Source organism: Sebastes fasciatus, chromosome 23, assembly GCF_043250625.1.
Source record: "Sebastes fasciatus isolate fSebFas1 chromosome 23, fSebFas1.pri, whole genome shotgun sequence".
In the NCBI taxonomy this organism is placed as follows: Eukaryota; Metazoa; Chordata; class Actinopteri; order Perciformes; family Sebastidae; genus Sebastes; species Sebastes fasciatus.
Window position 1 is genome coordinate 16504415 of NC_133817.1, and position 17760 is coordinate 16522174.

The 17760-nt window shown below is 40.3% G+C and overlaps 1 protein-coding gene across 10 annotated transcripts in view; it reads left to right on the forward strand.

Annotated features, from left to right (window-relative positions):
• Positions 1-1769: 1769 nt before the first annotated feature.
• Positions 1770-17760, forward strand: part of LOC141762041 (ninjurin-2-like) — a 37361-nt gene continuing 21370 nt past the window's right edge. For 9 of the 10 annotated variants that reach the window (XM_074625863.1, XM_074625854.1, XM_074625859.1 and 6 more), the window contains exon 1: positions 1770-1986. In XM_074625863.1, the coding sequence (XP_074481964.1) occupies positions 1891-1986 (96 nt within the window). In that variant the 5' untranslated portion in view covers positions 1770-1890. The remainder of the gene's footprint in view (positions 1987-17760) is intronic. The other variant, XM_074625857.1, reaches the window with a different exon arrangement.

Sequence of the window (17760 nt, forward strand, 5' to 3'; positions counted from 1 at the left end):
CAGCTCGCAGTGTGTTTAATCACTGTTGACAACCACCATTCCCCTCAGGACACTCTGTATGTGAGCGTATTTGAATAAGAGACAGAGAGAGAGAGAGAGAGAAGAAAAGACGCGCTTCATTCTTTTAACTTGTCTGTGTGTCATCCAATGTTGGTGGTCTGATGTGTGTGTGTGTGCTGTATGAGAGAAACAAAAATCATGTATGAATGTGTGTCATTTGTGTATTTGTTTGTGGAGTGTATTATCCATCCTCATGCTGACAGATAGCTTCTGGGTTTGAAAGGTTTCTGTCTCTCTCCGTCTGTCTTTTTTCAAAGTCAACAGCAGCACATTCCTGTGTTTCCTCAGTTTTACAGAAGGCCATTCGCCCTTATCATCTAATCTTTTAAAACATTTTATACTTTTATTCAACCCTGCAGGCTATATTGTTATCGGTAAATGTAACTCACGGTCACGCTACACTTGTTTTACATTAAAGCGAGACTATGTAACTTTTGAAAGAAGAGAAAACACATCCTTCGTCGAGTTTTGAAGCAAATTTCCGTAGTGGCCAAACCGCGGTACTACAACTTCTGTGTCCATCACGGGGCCCAAAAATACTTTTTCCCATAGACTTACATTGGGAAAAAAGACGACTGTAACTCAGTGGATCATTTTTTTTTAGGCGAATCAACTTCACAGTATGAACACTTGAATAGTCCTTATTTAAATCATAAGGTCCTAAAAGTTATTTTTATTAAAGAGTTATTTTCCTTCCTATACGTTCATGTGAATGAGACCCAGACTGAGGCTGGAGCGAGGGCTGGGAGGCGGAGTTAAAGGAAACGTTACTGCGAGCCTGCTCTATGGGCCTAATGGATGCTGAAGATCGCCGAAACATCCGGGTACTTTATCACTTGGCAGTCGAGCCATTTTAGCTTCATGCACCACTGAGTAACTCTCAGGAATACGCTGTATCCAGTTCTCTTTATACATCCATGGTTGAATTGCGCAACAACACGGAGGCTCCTTAATCCGAACCAGGACGGCTAACATTATTACTCCTTCCAAGATTGACAAAGGCAGATCAGACCAGATCCAATCCTTACATTCTTACCTTTCACAACAAAAATCATTGACGTATAATATTTGAGTATTTCCCAATTTCGTCTTCTTAATTCGTCACGGCCCTCGGTATGTTAAATAAAAACACACCCTTGCTCAATTCAATACACTCAGGGGTTGTGCCGATTAAGCGTTTCTTGTTCTAGACCATTATGGTGGCTATTGTTAACAAACTTTAGAAAGGCTACATACTGCTGTATCCATGGATGTTACCGAGTCATTTCACTCACTTCAGAACTTAGAGAGCCTGGGTTCCCCTGCTTCAGAGAGCTGTAAACTCCTAACAGTGGAGCATCAGTGCTTCTTACGTCTTTTACGAGAAGACGTCTGACCTCAGTTAACTTAACGGAAATACAGCAGAATGTTTTTGTTGAGCAAACAAGCACAAATAGAGACAACTTGGTCACAGATATAGGGACAAGACTGACTTTAAATATGGAAAACACTTGGGACAATATTTGCCTGGTTTTCAGCAATGATGGTTCATTTTGTATTCAAACATTTTTGCAAACTAGATTTGGTACAGGGGGGAGAATAGTGGGAGAAAGAGACAGAGTGGTCAAAGTGAGAGAGAGAGAGGGAGGGAGCGGGGTGAATAAGCCGTTTGTTTGTCCCTCGGCTGTCCTCCCCGGCCTTTGCCTGGTGCTTGGTGCCTGGCGTCCAGGGTCATTTCCTTTCATAACGACCACTGCCATCCTTGCATTAGCATTTTCACTGCTGTGGGGGTAACACTGGAGTGTGCGAGTGTGTGAGTGCTTGGTTTGCTTGCTCGCTTCGGGCCTTATTATGCAGGGACTTGGGAAGACAGAGAGAGGGGAACAGGGCCGAGACATCGACCTGACGTCGCTGAGATCCACCATGCCAGCCAGCGGCCCTCTGCAGGTTAGTGCACCCAAAAAAGAGAGAAAACTGTGTGTGAAAAGAGGGAGAGACAGGTGGAGAGACAGGTAAAGACAAAAGGGGCAGATATAGAAAGAAAAATCTGTATATAAATGCATCTTTCTACCTGATTAGCAACAGCCTCTCCTACTTCTCTCCCTCCTTCACTCTTTCATCTCCATTCCTCTCAGTCTATCCATGACTCTGAATCGCTGCTCCTGTCTTAGCTTTGCCGCAGAGCTGTGGTATGTGCTGTCTATGTGAGAGCTGAGGATCACAGGGTTTGCTGTGTGGCTCTCTGGGTTCGGCTGAGCGTCCGTACTCTATTCTGAGACCGAGTTACGATCGCAACATCCATCAAATGTCAATTAGGGCCTGGGTGCTAAGGCTAATAAAGTCCTCTATAATGCAGCGACCGGTCAACAGAGTAGGTACTCACTAATGCCAAGAAAAAAGGGGGTCAAGGTAGGGTTGGGGACCTGAGATATTGTTTTTGAAAGAAGACGCACTTTCTTTCTTCAACAGGCATAATCTGTGTCGTTTTTAAAGAATCTAAATTTGTAGTTTTGTGAGTTGAGTTTGGTTTGGCAGCATTCAAAACAGTATTGCACTACTTTCTTTCTTCAAATAAACCTCTGACTCATCATTCACTACAGTTATATGAATGCATACACGCACACACACACACACACACGCACACACACACACACACACGCAGGTTCCCTGGTGTCTGTTGCGGTTCATCTTCTGTATCGGTGTCAGGGCCAGCAGTGTTCCTGCCCATCAACCAGCAGGACTATCAGTTACTGGTATATTTAGCTACACAGTCTCCAGTGAACAAAGTGCTATTACTCAAGAGTAAGTGTGTGTGTGTGTGTGTGTGTGTGTGGGTGTGTGTGTGTGTGTGTGTGTGTGTGTGTGTGTGTGAGAGAGAGAGAGAGACAGTGACAGATTTTGGAGAAAAGGTGTGCAGCAGCTGAGTGGAAGTAAAGTCCCATTCACTTCAAGGCCATTCACACCAAATGTACATACTGTAATCACAGTATTTTAAAGGGTTGTAGGTGAAATGAAATGCAAAAAAGCATATTTTTTCACATTTTGTTCACTCAGTATTGCTGCTGTTTGTCAAGAAGCACATACAATTTGCAAATTTAATTAATTTCTTCGGTAATTAACAATGTTTTTTTTCCCCTAAATCTACCTTTTAATTTCATGTCAATATTGTGTCTGGAGTCTTATATATTATATTTTAGATCATTTCTAACATGCTTTTTGTATGTGTCCATCCAAGAAGTTCTGCAGGACCAAGTGAGTTAGATTATTGTGTCACTGTAACCATTATTTGGAGGTGTTGGGGGGGCTTTTCTGCTTGTTGTAAATCAATGATAATAATAATAATAAAAATCACGAAGAAACTACAAAAATTACTAAAATAACTGATAAGTAAGATAAGATAAGACAAGATAGAACTTTATTAATCCCGAAGGAAATTCTTGTGCCAGAGATTGCTCAAAATTACAACAAGTTCAAGTGTATGAAATACAAGTGTAAAATAAAAAGTACTATTTCTAGCACCAGTGCCTACTAGAATAACAAATAAGTAAGATGCATTTAGTAAAATGAGTAAATAAGATAAGTAAAATAAAAAAGGTAAAGTAAGCTAAAAAACAGAAAAGGAAGTAATATTGCATATGATGAGAAAAAACGTTGCACATTGTCAAAATTCAAAGTCAAATTCAGCTTTCAGTTAAGTTGTGCGTTTTACCAAATAGCATTGCTACTCAGTAAAAGTCTCATCTGTAATTTCCCTTCCTGTCAGCAGGATGACAGTTGCAGCCACAGTATGAATTTATGTAGCAGCAAAAATCAGGTTGCTGCTTGCAAAACCACATCCAGATTTACCTTCTCATGAATGCTGGTTCTGTCCATTCATTTAACTGAACACACAAACACACACATACTCTTTCAATTTCCCTCTCGTGTTTTGATGAGTCACACTTTGAACACAGTGAGGCCTTGAACAATATTACCATTTATGAAAATACAGTGTGTCTGTAATGTTGGGGATAATTTGTCACAGTGATAATAAATGTAACCACAGACATCTGTTACAGTAACTGGTGAAGGTTTTAGAAGCAATTTAGGAAGAATTCAAATGACTAACATGGATTTTGAATGATGATAAAAACCACCACGACTGTTGGCAGAGAGAGAGGTACCGAAGAAAACGAGTACCGTCACATTTTTTGAATTTTGGTACCGAGCTGGTACCGAAGTATCGGTTCTCATGACATCCCTAGTTTACACTAGCCATCTGTGTGTTTACTGTGCCACTTACCGGTGGCTGTATCCAATAAACAAACAATCAAAACGTACACGGACCCTGCATCTTCTACGTGACAAGCCCAAGGGGCAGTGCTACTTCTTCACTTCGGTTAGCATGCTCATTTCAGTAGATATCTCTGCAACACAACACATAGACGTCTTTGACATAACAACACTGTAACCTCTTCACATTCTGTTGAAAACGTTGGTTCAACTAAAATTCTGTGCATATCTTACACATTGAACCTTTAATGACAGATAAGCTGAGAACGTATAGCTCCATTTGGTAACCATCAGCCACTAGCTATGGCAGTAGTGACCATATCATGTGGCTCAGAATGTAAATGTTTACATTCACAGATGCCAAGTCCTCGCCACAACTATTCACTTCAACCTTGGTTGCTTAATCATACGTTGGCAGATGTGAAAAGAGAAATGTGTGGTCCCCAGAAAAGCAGAAATGACTGTGTGTGTGTGTGTGTGCACATGCATGTGTGTTTAAGAAATGGCCCTCTCAGCGTGATGCACATCCTGTATGCCGATGCCAGATGACGCTAGCGGTTTGCGTGTGCATGATTGATGCTTTCATCGCTGCATGACGCATGTCTTTGCCATGTTAACAGACATATGCAGCAGGTGGAGTGGTGTAATGGTGTAGAGTGTGTTAGAGTAAGAGCCAGCGACAGTGTGAGAATACCAGCCATAAGTAGATGTGGTTTTCCCTTCAATCTGAAACCTGCCGCAGGTATTGCACAGTAATCACTGGTAATTTATAGCCACTGTTGATACTTATGTTATCAAGTCTTGCTTGTTGGCATCACATGTGTCATTCTATAGTTTGTTAATGGCAGAAACAACCACATGTCCACTCAATAGCTGCTCTGGAGCTTTCAATCTTCCTCCGCAGTTGGAGTTGACCAGTTGTCCTGTTGTTTCCAAGGTCAAGAGTCTTAACTTTTAAGCTGCTTTCAGATGATTTGAAGAAATTTGCTCTTTGCTTACCACAAAGTAGGGCATAGAGCATATTGCAGACACTTGCAGAAGCAAAGCGCAGCACAAGTATATAGTGCAGTAGGCCTAGATATTTTTGTAGGCCATCCCTGAAGCTAGCATCACCCTGGTTTCCTCGACAAAAATCCAATTGGATTTTTCCATTGGATTTTGGATTATTGCATAAAATGCTCTGTGGCAAACAAACATTTATGATACTTACATGTTTTGTTCAGCAAGATAATCTTCACGAGTGAACACCACTTTATGATTTTTGAAGCATAAATGCAGTCGCCAGAAGTAAAAAGTTAGGCTATAGACGAACAACAACACGGTCGCATGACTTCACGTCATCACCACTAAGCTAAAGGCGGACTAGTGTTTGGCCTGATGACGTTTTAATAGTCTCATTTAGTCTCTTTTTTAAGAAACGTACGTTTACGTTTACTGACGTATTTTATGTCGTAAACATTAAAATCTCTTAAGCTTTTGTTAACCAATGACCTTGTTTCAGGCATCTAACTAAAACCCCATTCAAAACACCCATTGACTTCCAGACGAGGGAACTGGAGTGCAGAAATTCCGGGTTTTAGGACTCATTCCTGCAGCACTCTATACGTCATCACAAAGTGACTATGTCACATACAGCTGTTACATTGAAAGGTCAGTGGCAACAAAGCTCAAAGTTGAAACAATTTGAACTTTGCTTCAAACGAATTTCAAGCGGTGCGCCATGCCACGTCACTGCTGCCCCATAGGAAAACAATAGTACAGCCAGCGCAGAGCGGTTTTACTGCTGATCATCATGTGTGCGGCTTTACCGAAAGCCAACATGGAGGAGAAGTCCTTAAAGTAGGCAATCTGCTGAGGAAGATCAAGTGACATGATCAAAAGCTCCAGAATGGAGTCGACCATTTTTGACACCTGCTGTTTCGAACATCAGACAAACATCATTTGTCATTTTGTTCTAGGGCTGGGCAATATAATGATATTATATCAACATCGTGATAAGAGAGTGGATATCATCTTAGATTTTGGATATCGAAAAAATCGTAATATGGCATAAGTGTTGTCTTTTCCTGGTTTTAAAGGCTTCATTACAGTAAAGTGATGTAATTGACGTAGTTTTCTGAACTTACCAGCTGTTTGCTTTTTCCCACTGTCATTATATCCACATTACTGATGATTATTTATCAAAAATGTTTATGTGTAAACATTTTGTGAAAGCACCAATAATCAACCTAAATATCGTCACAATATCGATATCGAGGTATTTGGTCAAAAATATTATGATATTTGATTTTCTTCATATCACCCAGCCCTAGTTTGTTGTTGTTGTTAATAAATGACATGTTTTTTTTCACACCCATACATCTCAGCAATTCATAATAAGTGATGCTGAGTCATTGGTATCATTCAACAAACCAATTAAAACCTTGATATAGTGTGGTTATTTTGTGCCATAGGTCAATAGCCTTCACATTGTGCACATTGGATGTCTTTTGGTATTTTGTCTAAAAGATATTTTAGTTATAAAATTAACTTGACCAAAACAATGTGGACTCACCCTTTATTGGGATATGAGCTGGTTTTAGATACTCTGCTGTGAGATGAAACCCTTGTATGTTACATAGGACTTTAAACACGGTTTGATGTTGGTGGATTTCTACTTGATCTGCTTGATTCTGAATGGGGTTCTCAGTCTCCGAGTTCATGACATCTCCTCAACATCCAGACATAATGTGCTCGGCATAGCTTTAAATCAAGTCCAAAGGAAAGCGTGTGATTTGCTGGAATTGGATTTATGAGGGTTTTCAAGCAGGGCCTGTGTGAAGCTGCCATGATGAATCTATTTCTACAGTGTGAAGGCTTTACACCTCGAAGTCACTCTCTATGTATAGAGCACAGCAACAGGGCGTGGAGCGCTGACACAGAGTTAACAGGAATCACACACGTTTCAAAGACAGAGATTGGTCACAGAAGAAGGTGGTCCCTTAGTCGCTTTAAAAGATAAGAACACCACTTATCTGTAAGATTATTTTGTGTACGACAGCTTTAAGTGTTCCTATAATAATCAATAAAGTGAAATAGCCTTAAAGCAGACAATAGAGGCCATCATCTGGTACAGGAGGTCACTATTTAATGTGCTTTGCTTGCAATATGAAGCATCTGTTAAAGAGTAACTGCACCCAGGCAAACAATCAGGCTTGGCTGCCAACTAGTGGAGACTATGTGTTATTCACATACTGTACTACATCACAGCTGGGTATGGTCACAAATACTGCTGACCACACCCAGCTGTGATCATGTTATGTGAAGTTCAATTAAATTACACCCAGTGGGCAATCTCCAAGTCTGAAAAGTGAAGCCAATGCAGAAGTGTCTTAAACTTGCATTCTTTCTAACAGCCAGCAGGGGGCGACTCCTCTGGTTGCAAAAAGAAGTCTGATTGTATAGAAGTCTATGAGAAAATGATCCTACTTCTCACTTGATTTATTACCTCAGTAATCATTGTAAACATGAGTTTATGGTCTCAATCGCTAGTTTCAAGTCTTCTTCAATACAGCATGATGTTCATTTAGTAAATTATGGTCTCATTTAGAGTCAAATAGACCATAAAGCAGGGTATGTTTTAGGACGTGGTTACCTTGTGATTGACAGGTCGCTACCACGGTGTTGTTCAGTCTGGGAGTTGTCCGTGTTTTGGTCTTATAACTTTAACCCTTTCACAGTGTGTTTTCAGTTCATTCAAGTTAATTGAAACATTTTGGTCGCCTAAAAATGTCTTCTTCAGCGTTCGGATGTTACCAAAATGCCGAACTCGAGGCTTCAAAACCGTAGTCCACAAACCAATGGGTGAAGGTCACGGTGACTGCGTCCATTTCTTATATACAGTCTATGGTTATACCTTTCAACTTATAGAGGCAGGGTCAGTGCAGTAATACATTTCCTGCATTAGGAAGGCAATATTCTCTGATGATTTACTAAAACAGCTGGGCATTGAAGTTTTTAGCAAATGTCACTCAAGCGGGAGTGAAGAGTGTGTTTGTTGGTTTCCGATGTGGGATCATCTAAAAATAATCTACGGTGTCCACGTTCATGGAAAGGAAAGAATATTTCAGTCAGTGCGTCAGTGTGACTCATTGGTTATTAGTTTTTGGACAACAAAGGAGCTCTGCGGCACAGAGGAATAAGCCATATCAAGATTTGGATGCACAGACAATACTCATCGTTGGTTGAAACACTAGTTTTGTTGACAATAAGAATAATAAAGAATATCACAGAGATACAGATGATTTTAACTTTTCTATGTATTTTTTTGTGTTGCCACTCATGCCAACAATAATAAGAATCATTTTAATAGACGATCAAGATAATAGGTCTACATGTGTCATAATAATAACTGCGACAAATGTAATGAACTGTGTTCTCGTGTGTATCTTTCCTCTGAACAGTAATTTACCGGAGTAGTTTTTCTTTGTTTTTCTTTGTTTCTTTGTTGTTTTTATCTGTTTTAGTGTCTGGTGCTGTATGTCCCTCCATGACCACCGTCCCTCTCATCTCCTTCCCACTTCTCTCACCTCCCAGAATACATTGCTGCCTCTCTTTGACATTACATGTGTGTGTGTGTGTGTAACCCCTTCTTGGCCCCTACATGGCAAATGCCACATTCTGAGTGTGTGTGTGAAGTACGAGAAAGTGTGTGTGTGATTCTGGGAACTTATATCCGAGACTCAGCTGAAGCTCATCTTTAAATGAATGTTGTTGTGTAATAGCTGTGTAATGTAATATTTGTTTGTATGTCCAAACTATGGTATACATGTGTCAGACTGTGTGTGTGTGTGTGTGTGTGTGTGTGTGTGTGTGTGTGTGTGTGGGTCAGTGTTTACGTTCAGTGGTGATTGACTGCAATTCCCACTTGGCATCAGAAAATATCTCAAGTGTGTCACAAGTGACTTGTTATCAGATTTGCTTTCACCTGTCTTCATTAGCGTAATGAGTTTCCTCAGTTGTCATGGAGACGGATATGTTGAGCTCTGTAGGTGTTTGTCCCTGTTGGCTTAAAGAGCCAGTGTGTAGCATTTCAGGGGATCTATTCGCAGAAATGGAATATAATATTCATAACTATGTTTTCATTAGTGTATAATCAACTGAAATTAAAAATCGTTGTGTTTTCGTTAGCTTAGAATGAACCGTTTATATCTACATAGGGAGCAGGTCCCCTTCAAGGAGTCCACCATGTTTCTACAGTAGCCCAGAACGGACAAACCAATGGCTCTAGAGAGAGACATTTGTGTTTTTTACTTACCTGCAGACCACCGTAGTTCTCCGACACACTAGTGAAACTGCGTTACAGCTCATTTTTTGCACCTTCTCCTACGAATGTACAGCAACACGTGTCAATTTCCACGTTACGTGCATATAGTCTTTTCAAAATAAACTTCACAGGAAACAACTTGGTTAGGTTTAGGAAACGATCATGGTTTGGATTAAAATAACTACGGAAGTGGTGTTACTTAAGTATGGATGTTACGTGACAAATCAATTATAAGTTGATGCACAAACAGCAATCTCCTGGGCGTGTTTATTTCACCCACCCATCCACCCTAACCTCTTCACTACGTGGCCTTTGTCGCTGAGAAATGAACCTCAGCATTTCTTTTTAAAACTAGAACAGGGTAAAAACATCCAATTTTCCAAAAGTCTGGTTGAACAGATAGACCGACACATCCAATAAAAACACACAGTATCATATTTGGATTCCTGGCCTGTTCCTCATTTCATTGTTGTTGTTGCTCCTGCAGTCGTCTAATAACAGAAACACAAACATGTGTCACTGTGAGCACCTGTATTGTGTAATCGGCGGACATATTGGCTTCATGACGTTATTGCCAAGCAGAAGAATTTGAGCTGCGTTTCAAGGGAAATTGAAAAATCATCCATTTGTGTTTTTAAAAATCTACTCTTACTATCTACTTTTGAAAATATATATTTATTGTACTCATTTTGAAATGAACATTTTTAAGGTGAATATCCTTTCTTTCTTTCTGCTTTCTTTTATGTTCTGTCTGTAATTCTGTCTCTCTTTTTTCCCTATTTGCACATTCCCCTCTCCATTTCCCTCTGTTCTTCGTCTTCTTCTTCGTCTTCTTCCTCTGTCTAGGGGGGTCGGGTGTGTTTTCTTTTCATTCTTGGGGGGGAAATGACAGCCGACTCGGTCTGAATCTGAAACAGCTTTATGGGAACGCAGCCAAAATTTGCTGTCGTGTGTGTGCACAAAACGTGAAAAGATTTCTCGAAGGTTTTCGAGCGTGTGCAAAAAGAGCCGTGATGAGTGATACCAGACGAACCATTAGATCCCACCAGATATAAACAATTAGATTATCACACACACGCACAGACCAGTCTCTCTGTCTCCTGCTCTCTGTCTTTCATGAAGCCACAATTATTGTGTCACTACGTGAAACACAGCAGATGTAAAGCATGTAAAGCAGTGGTCTCAAACTCAATTTACCTGGGGGCCGCTGGAGGCAGAGTCTGGGTGAGGCTGGGCCGCATCAGGTATTCCACAAAAAAAGCTTTGTTAAAAAAAACAACAATCTTCTCAAACGTCATTATTAACAGTTCTTTAACTTGAATGGGTTCTTCTGAACATGAACTGTCCTGAACATTAATGGAACATTGAAGAACATGAACGGTTCTTCTGAACATGGCCTCTATTGCGTCTCCCACTTTTCCTGAAATTGTCTGTGCTCGTCACCAACCTTTCTCTTCACTGCAGGCTTTGAAAAAGACATGATTGGGGCTGTGTGACAAGATATATATTCATTCCACTTGGTGTCACTCCGCAATAAAGTTGTGCCTGCTGTGTTTGTGTTGCTCTGCAATTACACCACCAAACCGCTAGTTGGCGGCGGCGTCTCTATGAGTTTCCTCTTCTTCTTGTACTACAAACAGAAACTGAGCGGAGTTGGAGCTAATAACTGTTGAACCACAGAACTTTTACTGATATTACTGCAACGCCGAAAAGAGAAAATATATCTGAGTGGATTTGTGTGAACAAACATTGAAAAGATGGAGGCAGAGAGAAGTAGAACTTTCTGTGGTTGTCCGGGGTCCTGGCCGCTCAGCATCGCTGAGAGACTGGACCAATCACAGCTGTTGCGGTCTGCGTCGCCGCGACGTGTAGTTACATTTCTGGAGAGGTGCACGTCAGGCTACGGCGTCGATTCAACGCAGAAGTATAAATCAAGCTTTAATCAAGCTTATGCGATGTTACACGGGCGCCGCCACAGTTGTTGTGAAATGTTTCTCTGCTTGCATCAAGCCCGACCGATTGCCCGTCCCCGGGAGCCATATACCCCGCTGTGATTGGTAGGTTCGTTCAGCTCGGGCTCGCGCAACAAAGGGACCTTCCACGGCAAACTGCCATTCACATAAAACTCGCGGGCCGAGGGCGCCTGGTTAGCTCAGTTGGTAGAGCGGGCGCCCATGTAACAAGACTTGGTCCTGACCGCGGCGGCCCGGGTTCGAATCCGGCCTGTGGCCCTTTCCGCATCCACTCTCTCTCTCCCCCCTTTCCAAGACTCTATCCACTGTCCTGTCAATAAAAATGAAAAAATGCCCCCAAAAAAAACTTTATAAAAAAAAAAAAAATTTGCGGGCCGCACTAACATTAAACTTTCATATCAAGGTGGGGGCCACAAAATATCGTCTTGCGGGCCGCAATTGGCCCGCGGGCCGCGAGTTTGAGACCCCTGATGTAAAGTATCCTCATCATAGACACGAGTCTGCGTCTTTACTTCCACTTGAGCAGGATTTCAAATCTCGACTCCAACATCTCCTTAAATGTTATTTTCAGTAAAAAAGACTCTGCATGATAGATTTCCAAAAAGACTTTATTTGTCAAACTAACTAAACCGTCATCCTTAAAACCTTGAGCTGATTAAATAAATCACAAGCTGCAGCTCTAGGCCAAGGAGTATTGTGTCACACTTTTGTTCCTCATCCACTTGTTCCAGTCGTATTTGCCAAGAAAGAGCAGGAAACCCCCTCTCTAGTGCCGAGGCTCCCCTGCTGAGACACACTATAACTGGCAACACTAGCTCTCCCTCTCTCTCACATACACACACAGATACACACAAATCAAAAAGGCACAAGCAGACTTATAATTTCACTGTATGTCTTTTCACAGACTTAGCACACACCCTGCTCATGAAAACCTATAGCTGTAAATGTTTCATAAAGATGTATTTATTTTCAGAGAACTGTGTGTCGCCATACACTTCCTTTAAATCTGTAACTCATAGACGTCTAGTGTACCGAGTGCTGTGTTTGGATCACGGCCAAACACATATAGAGACGCAGCCACATCTGTGGGAAGACATACTACACATAGAAATAGACATAAACATGCACGGTGTCATAAACATATGATGCTTTTGTGTGTGTAAAGTTTGCTTTAAGTAGGAGTTAATACTCAGATTTCAATCTTTAATTTGATTCTTGGAAAGAAAGCGAATAACTGTTCGTCTTAAAGGGCCAGCGTGTAACATTTCGGGAGATCTATTAATGGAAAATAATATTCATAACTATGTTTTCAAAAATCTCGGTTTGGGTTAAAATAACTTTGGAAGTTGCGTAACTTAAGTACGGAGGTTACGTGACAATAAATTTTGACTTCTGGTTTCACGCGGGACATGAACAGCAGTCTCCTGGGCAAAAGTCTGGTTTATTTTTACCTACCCATCCACCCCGACCTACTCCCTACATAGCGTTTGTCGCTCTTTATACTTCCTGGTTCACGATTACGTGGATTAAGTACGCATTGGTTTCGTGGGATATGTACAAATTACAGCGCATTACTTTTCATAGGTATAGCTATACGAACATTGTATGAGAGCAGCCTGGGTAAGGATGGCCTCTGAGCGTGGCGAACGGCGTTGCCACATTTTTGCACTTGGCGGCGCACGTTACTGCAGTCTTGGAAAGGGAGGACTGAGCGGAGGGGTTCTCAGTTGGTTGCAATCTGCAACCACACCACTAGATGCCACCAAATCCTACACACTGTACCTTTAAGAGAGGTTTCAAACTTGAGAAGAAAAGAAGGTGAATTGATAGAAAGCACAGAAAGAGAGGGGGAAGAGAGAGAGGTAAATCAAGACGAAAAAAGGTAATTGGGCTACACGTACACACACAGAATCTGACCTCTTGTATTTGTTGATAAAATGTGTTGCTATGCAGCGGGCCGCTGGCCAGGATGGAGTAGATGTATGTTTATGTGGATCTAAAGTTAAACACAGACCTCACTCTATCTATATTTTCCCTCCCTCCAGCACGAGTGTTGGGTCATCGGATAAGACAAAGTGTGTGCGTGTGGGAAAGATTCCCGACGTTTACGTTTCTGGTCAGTGTTGTGGGTTTACGAGCGTGTGTATGTATAAACTGTCCCTTTGACATATGTACAGTATATGTTTGTGAACATGTAAATATGTGGCTTGTGTGGCTGCCAGCGAGTGTGTGTTGTGTGTGCAGGGGTCAAGGACAGCATCACTTGAAGCTTTGTGTACAACTGTTGCGTTTCTAGCTAATGCAACAGAATGATGTAGCTGTGTGAGGTCATCTGTGATTTTAAATGTGTTAAAGGGAAAGAGTTGGAGCAGGGCAGGAGTGGTGGAGGGAGAGTGAGTGTGGGAGGTGGGTGAGGTTCAGTCTTACCTCATCCAGTCTCCGTCGCTGCTGTCCCCCGCTGCCTGCGGTGCTCATGGGACTATTGTTGATTTCAACACAATGAGATCACGCCAAAAGTGAAACAAAGGCTCTCTGTTATTAACTGTCCTCTGTGTGAAACAACGGAGGCATCGACCACTTTCTATTTTCACTAGTGTTTAATTAATGTGAAAAGAAGTATACTTCAAGTTCAAATATACTTTATGTTTATTTTACCAAGTAAACGTAAGTATAGTTAAAGTATATTACCAAGTATACTTTACATAATAAGTATACTAATATCAATGTACCAGTAGTATACTTGTAAGTGTACTACTTCAATACTTCTTGGGACTAAATTGGCCCACTTTTTAGTTTATAAAAGTATACTTTTACTTTGAGTACACAACTAGTTTACATCCAAGTTGTATTTTGTATTGCAACTATAATATGAACTATACTACAAGTGAACTTTATACTGTTAGTTATACACTTGTAACCCACTTTTTAGTTTATGAAAGTACACTTTAAAGTATACTCTCAGTAAACTACTCGTTTAATAGTTTTTAGTGCAAGTATACTTGTAAGTTTTCTTTAAGTTAACTTATAGTACTTATACCGTATAGCCAAATAAACGTATACTTTTCTGTATACTTTTCAGTATAAGCCAAGTATACTTGCACTCTTCTGTATACTTGCCAAGTACACTTCGATTTTCCTGTATACTTGTTGGTATAAGCCTAGTATACTTAAGTATAATTTTGTTAAGTATATCTCTGATAAGTACATAAAGAGTAAACTGAAAGCATACTTTCTTATTTTAAGGTCAAAAGTATACTAGCAGCACACTTTTTTGTAAGGGTACGCACTAATGTTGCAGGTATTCTACCGTTGGTTACCAAAATGTCATATATCTTTTTGCTGTTAAAAGGTAGGGAAAATGTTGGCTTTGTTATGCAATCTTTGGACAGAAAATTGGACGGCATTTTATAAAAGAAAGTTGGCTATGAAGTTTCAAATTAGCAGTTATCATCTCCATTTCATACTTAACAAAACTACAGAATATGTTTCGGCTCCTTTAACAAGCATGTAGCTCTATCTCCCATGCTGTATTTAAAACTTCCCCGTGACCGGACACATAAAATGTTTCGCAACATTTTTTTCCTCCGTATTCTGTCTAAATAAAGCTGCCCTGTGCAAACATATCCATCATCTTTAGGAGCCTCTGGGGACCTGAATAAATGCCCCGCCTGAGGTTTAGTCACCTTTACTGATATATTGCAGTTATGTTTGTGCCTTTGTGTGAGTGTAGCTTGCTGGAATATCCGTCGACCCTTTCCGTCATTTAACTCTTCTCAGAGCCACACACACATGCAGTCCATCGATGGCTACCATTTGAAATGATAATTAAATACATATAAAAATTCTATTCTAAGTAGATATATATCTGTTTTCATGTATTTTATCTATACATTGATAAAGAAAAATGATGACCTTTCTTCTAGTGCCACCAGCAAGTTGACATTTGTGGTTCAGAGGAAATATGTCAACAAATATTGGATGGATTGCCATGAAATTTGCTACAGATAAAGGTCCCCAGAGGATACACTCTAGTGGCCTTATGATCCTCTGACCTCTCCTCTAGTTCCACCAGCAGGTTGATATGTTTGTTATATTGAAATTAGAGCTTTCAATCGATTAAAATATTCAATTGAAAATTTTATTTTAGCTGTTCAAAATATACTTTAAAGGGAGATTGGTCAATTAACACAAAACAATGACATATATTGTCCAGAAACACAGTTTAAACTGAGCCCGCTACAACCTACCTCCGAAAGATTGATTGCGTTAATGCGTTAAAGAAATTAGTGGCAATAAAACTATTTTGCGTTAATGCCTTATTATCATGTTAACTTTGACAGCCCTAACTGAAATATCTCAGATGGATTGCTGCGCCAAAAGTTTGGATTGTACTGCATCATTAACATCTACCTACATCTATTTGTTAGCTATATGATGGTAATTACTCTGTTAACTGACAGTAAAGTAAAGCAACTTAAAACTCAATTTAAATGGATTTTAATTCATTTATTTGTGAAAGCAGACGTGCCACTGAATGTCGAGAGGTTTGTCTCAGCGGAAAACTTACATCATGACGATTAAACACTTTAATCTCCAACTGTGGTACCTCCATCACAGTCTTGTGGTTATCTGCAATTTCTTATTAAGTGGCTGTTGAAGTAGCTTTGATCAGAGAGGTTTTAGATCCATGTTGATCATTACCACATTGCCACAGCAATTATAACTCTCGTGGTTACCAGGCAGCTAGACTGTGATTCTCCCAGTTTTCTTCTGTTTCTTTCGGCTCTGATAACAGTCGCATCAAACCTGTAGAGGAGGTTATTTACTGCGATTACAGCATGTAAACCTCAGCTATGCATTGTACATCTGGTATCACCACATATAGTCATTATATAATCATACAGTTATTACAGTGAGGGATATCTTTTATTACTATAGTAAATGAACGTGTCTGTGTGTGTACATAGGCTACCGGATTGCAGTATAGTTACGCCGTAGTGTGTGTAAAATGGGTCAATAGACAGTTTGCTGCCATAAAGTCATAGGAACTAACACTGTGTGCGTGTGTGTGTGTGTGTGTAATATGAGTATGTTTACTGAGCAATGTGGACAGTTGCATCATCAGGATATGTTATGTGCAGGTACGTCTTGAAATAAGGAAGCATGTGAATATGCAAATGTTTGTTCATGCACACAGTCACACGGTAACATATCTACCGACATCCTGTCAAATATCCCTTACTCGTTACTTACTGTTGACTCACTGACAATAAAAGCATGCATTTTCTACATGTCCATACTGTTTTTCTCACACACTCACACATCTATTAACTTGCGTTTTAGGCTACTGAGACATACAGAGTCAAGTACAGGTTCAGGTGTATGTATACACAGAGAAAAGGACGTGACCTTGCTGCATAGTGGGTCATATATGACCGGTTGAGCAGGCATCCCAGGTGCAGATGACTGTTGAGTACAAAGGCGTACACTAATACACCTGTAAAACCTTTGGCTTCAGTAGATTTCCATCCGTCACATCTCGAATAAAAAAAAACTTGGCAGGGATGGAAATTTAAACCGACAACTTCAAAGGACCGTACTGCTGTTATTCTGACTTCTTATGCATAAACATGATGTGCACAGGTGTGTTTAAGAGGACAGCTCAGAAAATATAATTTACTACCATTCAAGTTGAACAGAAGAGGACAACGTGGTAGGGGTTCAGTCTTTTGCTCAAACAAACACAGGAGCTTCAACCAGGAGACCGCTGTTCTTGGCCTGTGTGAAACTAAAACTAAATGTTTACTTCAGGGCTATCAATCACCATTAATCGCATGATTGTCCATGATTAATCGCACATCAATCACACATTTTTAGCAGTTCAAAATGTACCTTAAAGGGAGATTTGTCAAGTATTTAATACTCTTATCAACATGGGTGTGGACAAATATGCTGCTTTATGCAAATGTATGTATATACTTATTATTGGAAATCAATTAACAACACAAAACAATGACAAATATTGTCCAGAAACCCTCACAGGTACTGCATTTAGCATATAAAAATATGCTCAGATCATAACATGGTAAACTGAAGCCCAACAGGCAACAACAGCTGTCAGTGTGTCAGTGTGCTGACTTGACTATGACTTGCCTCAAACTGATTATCATA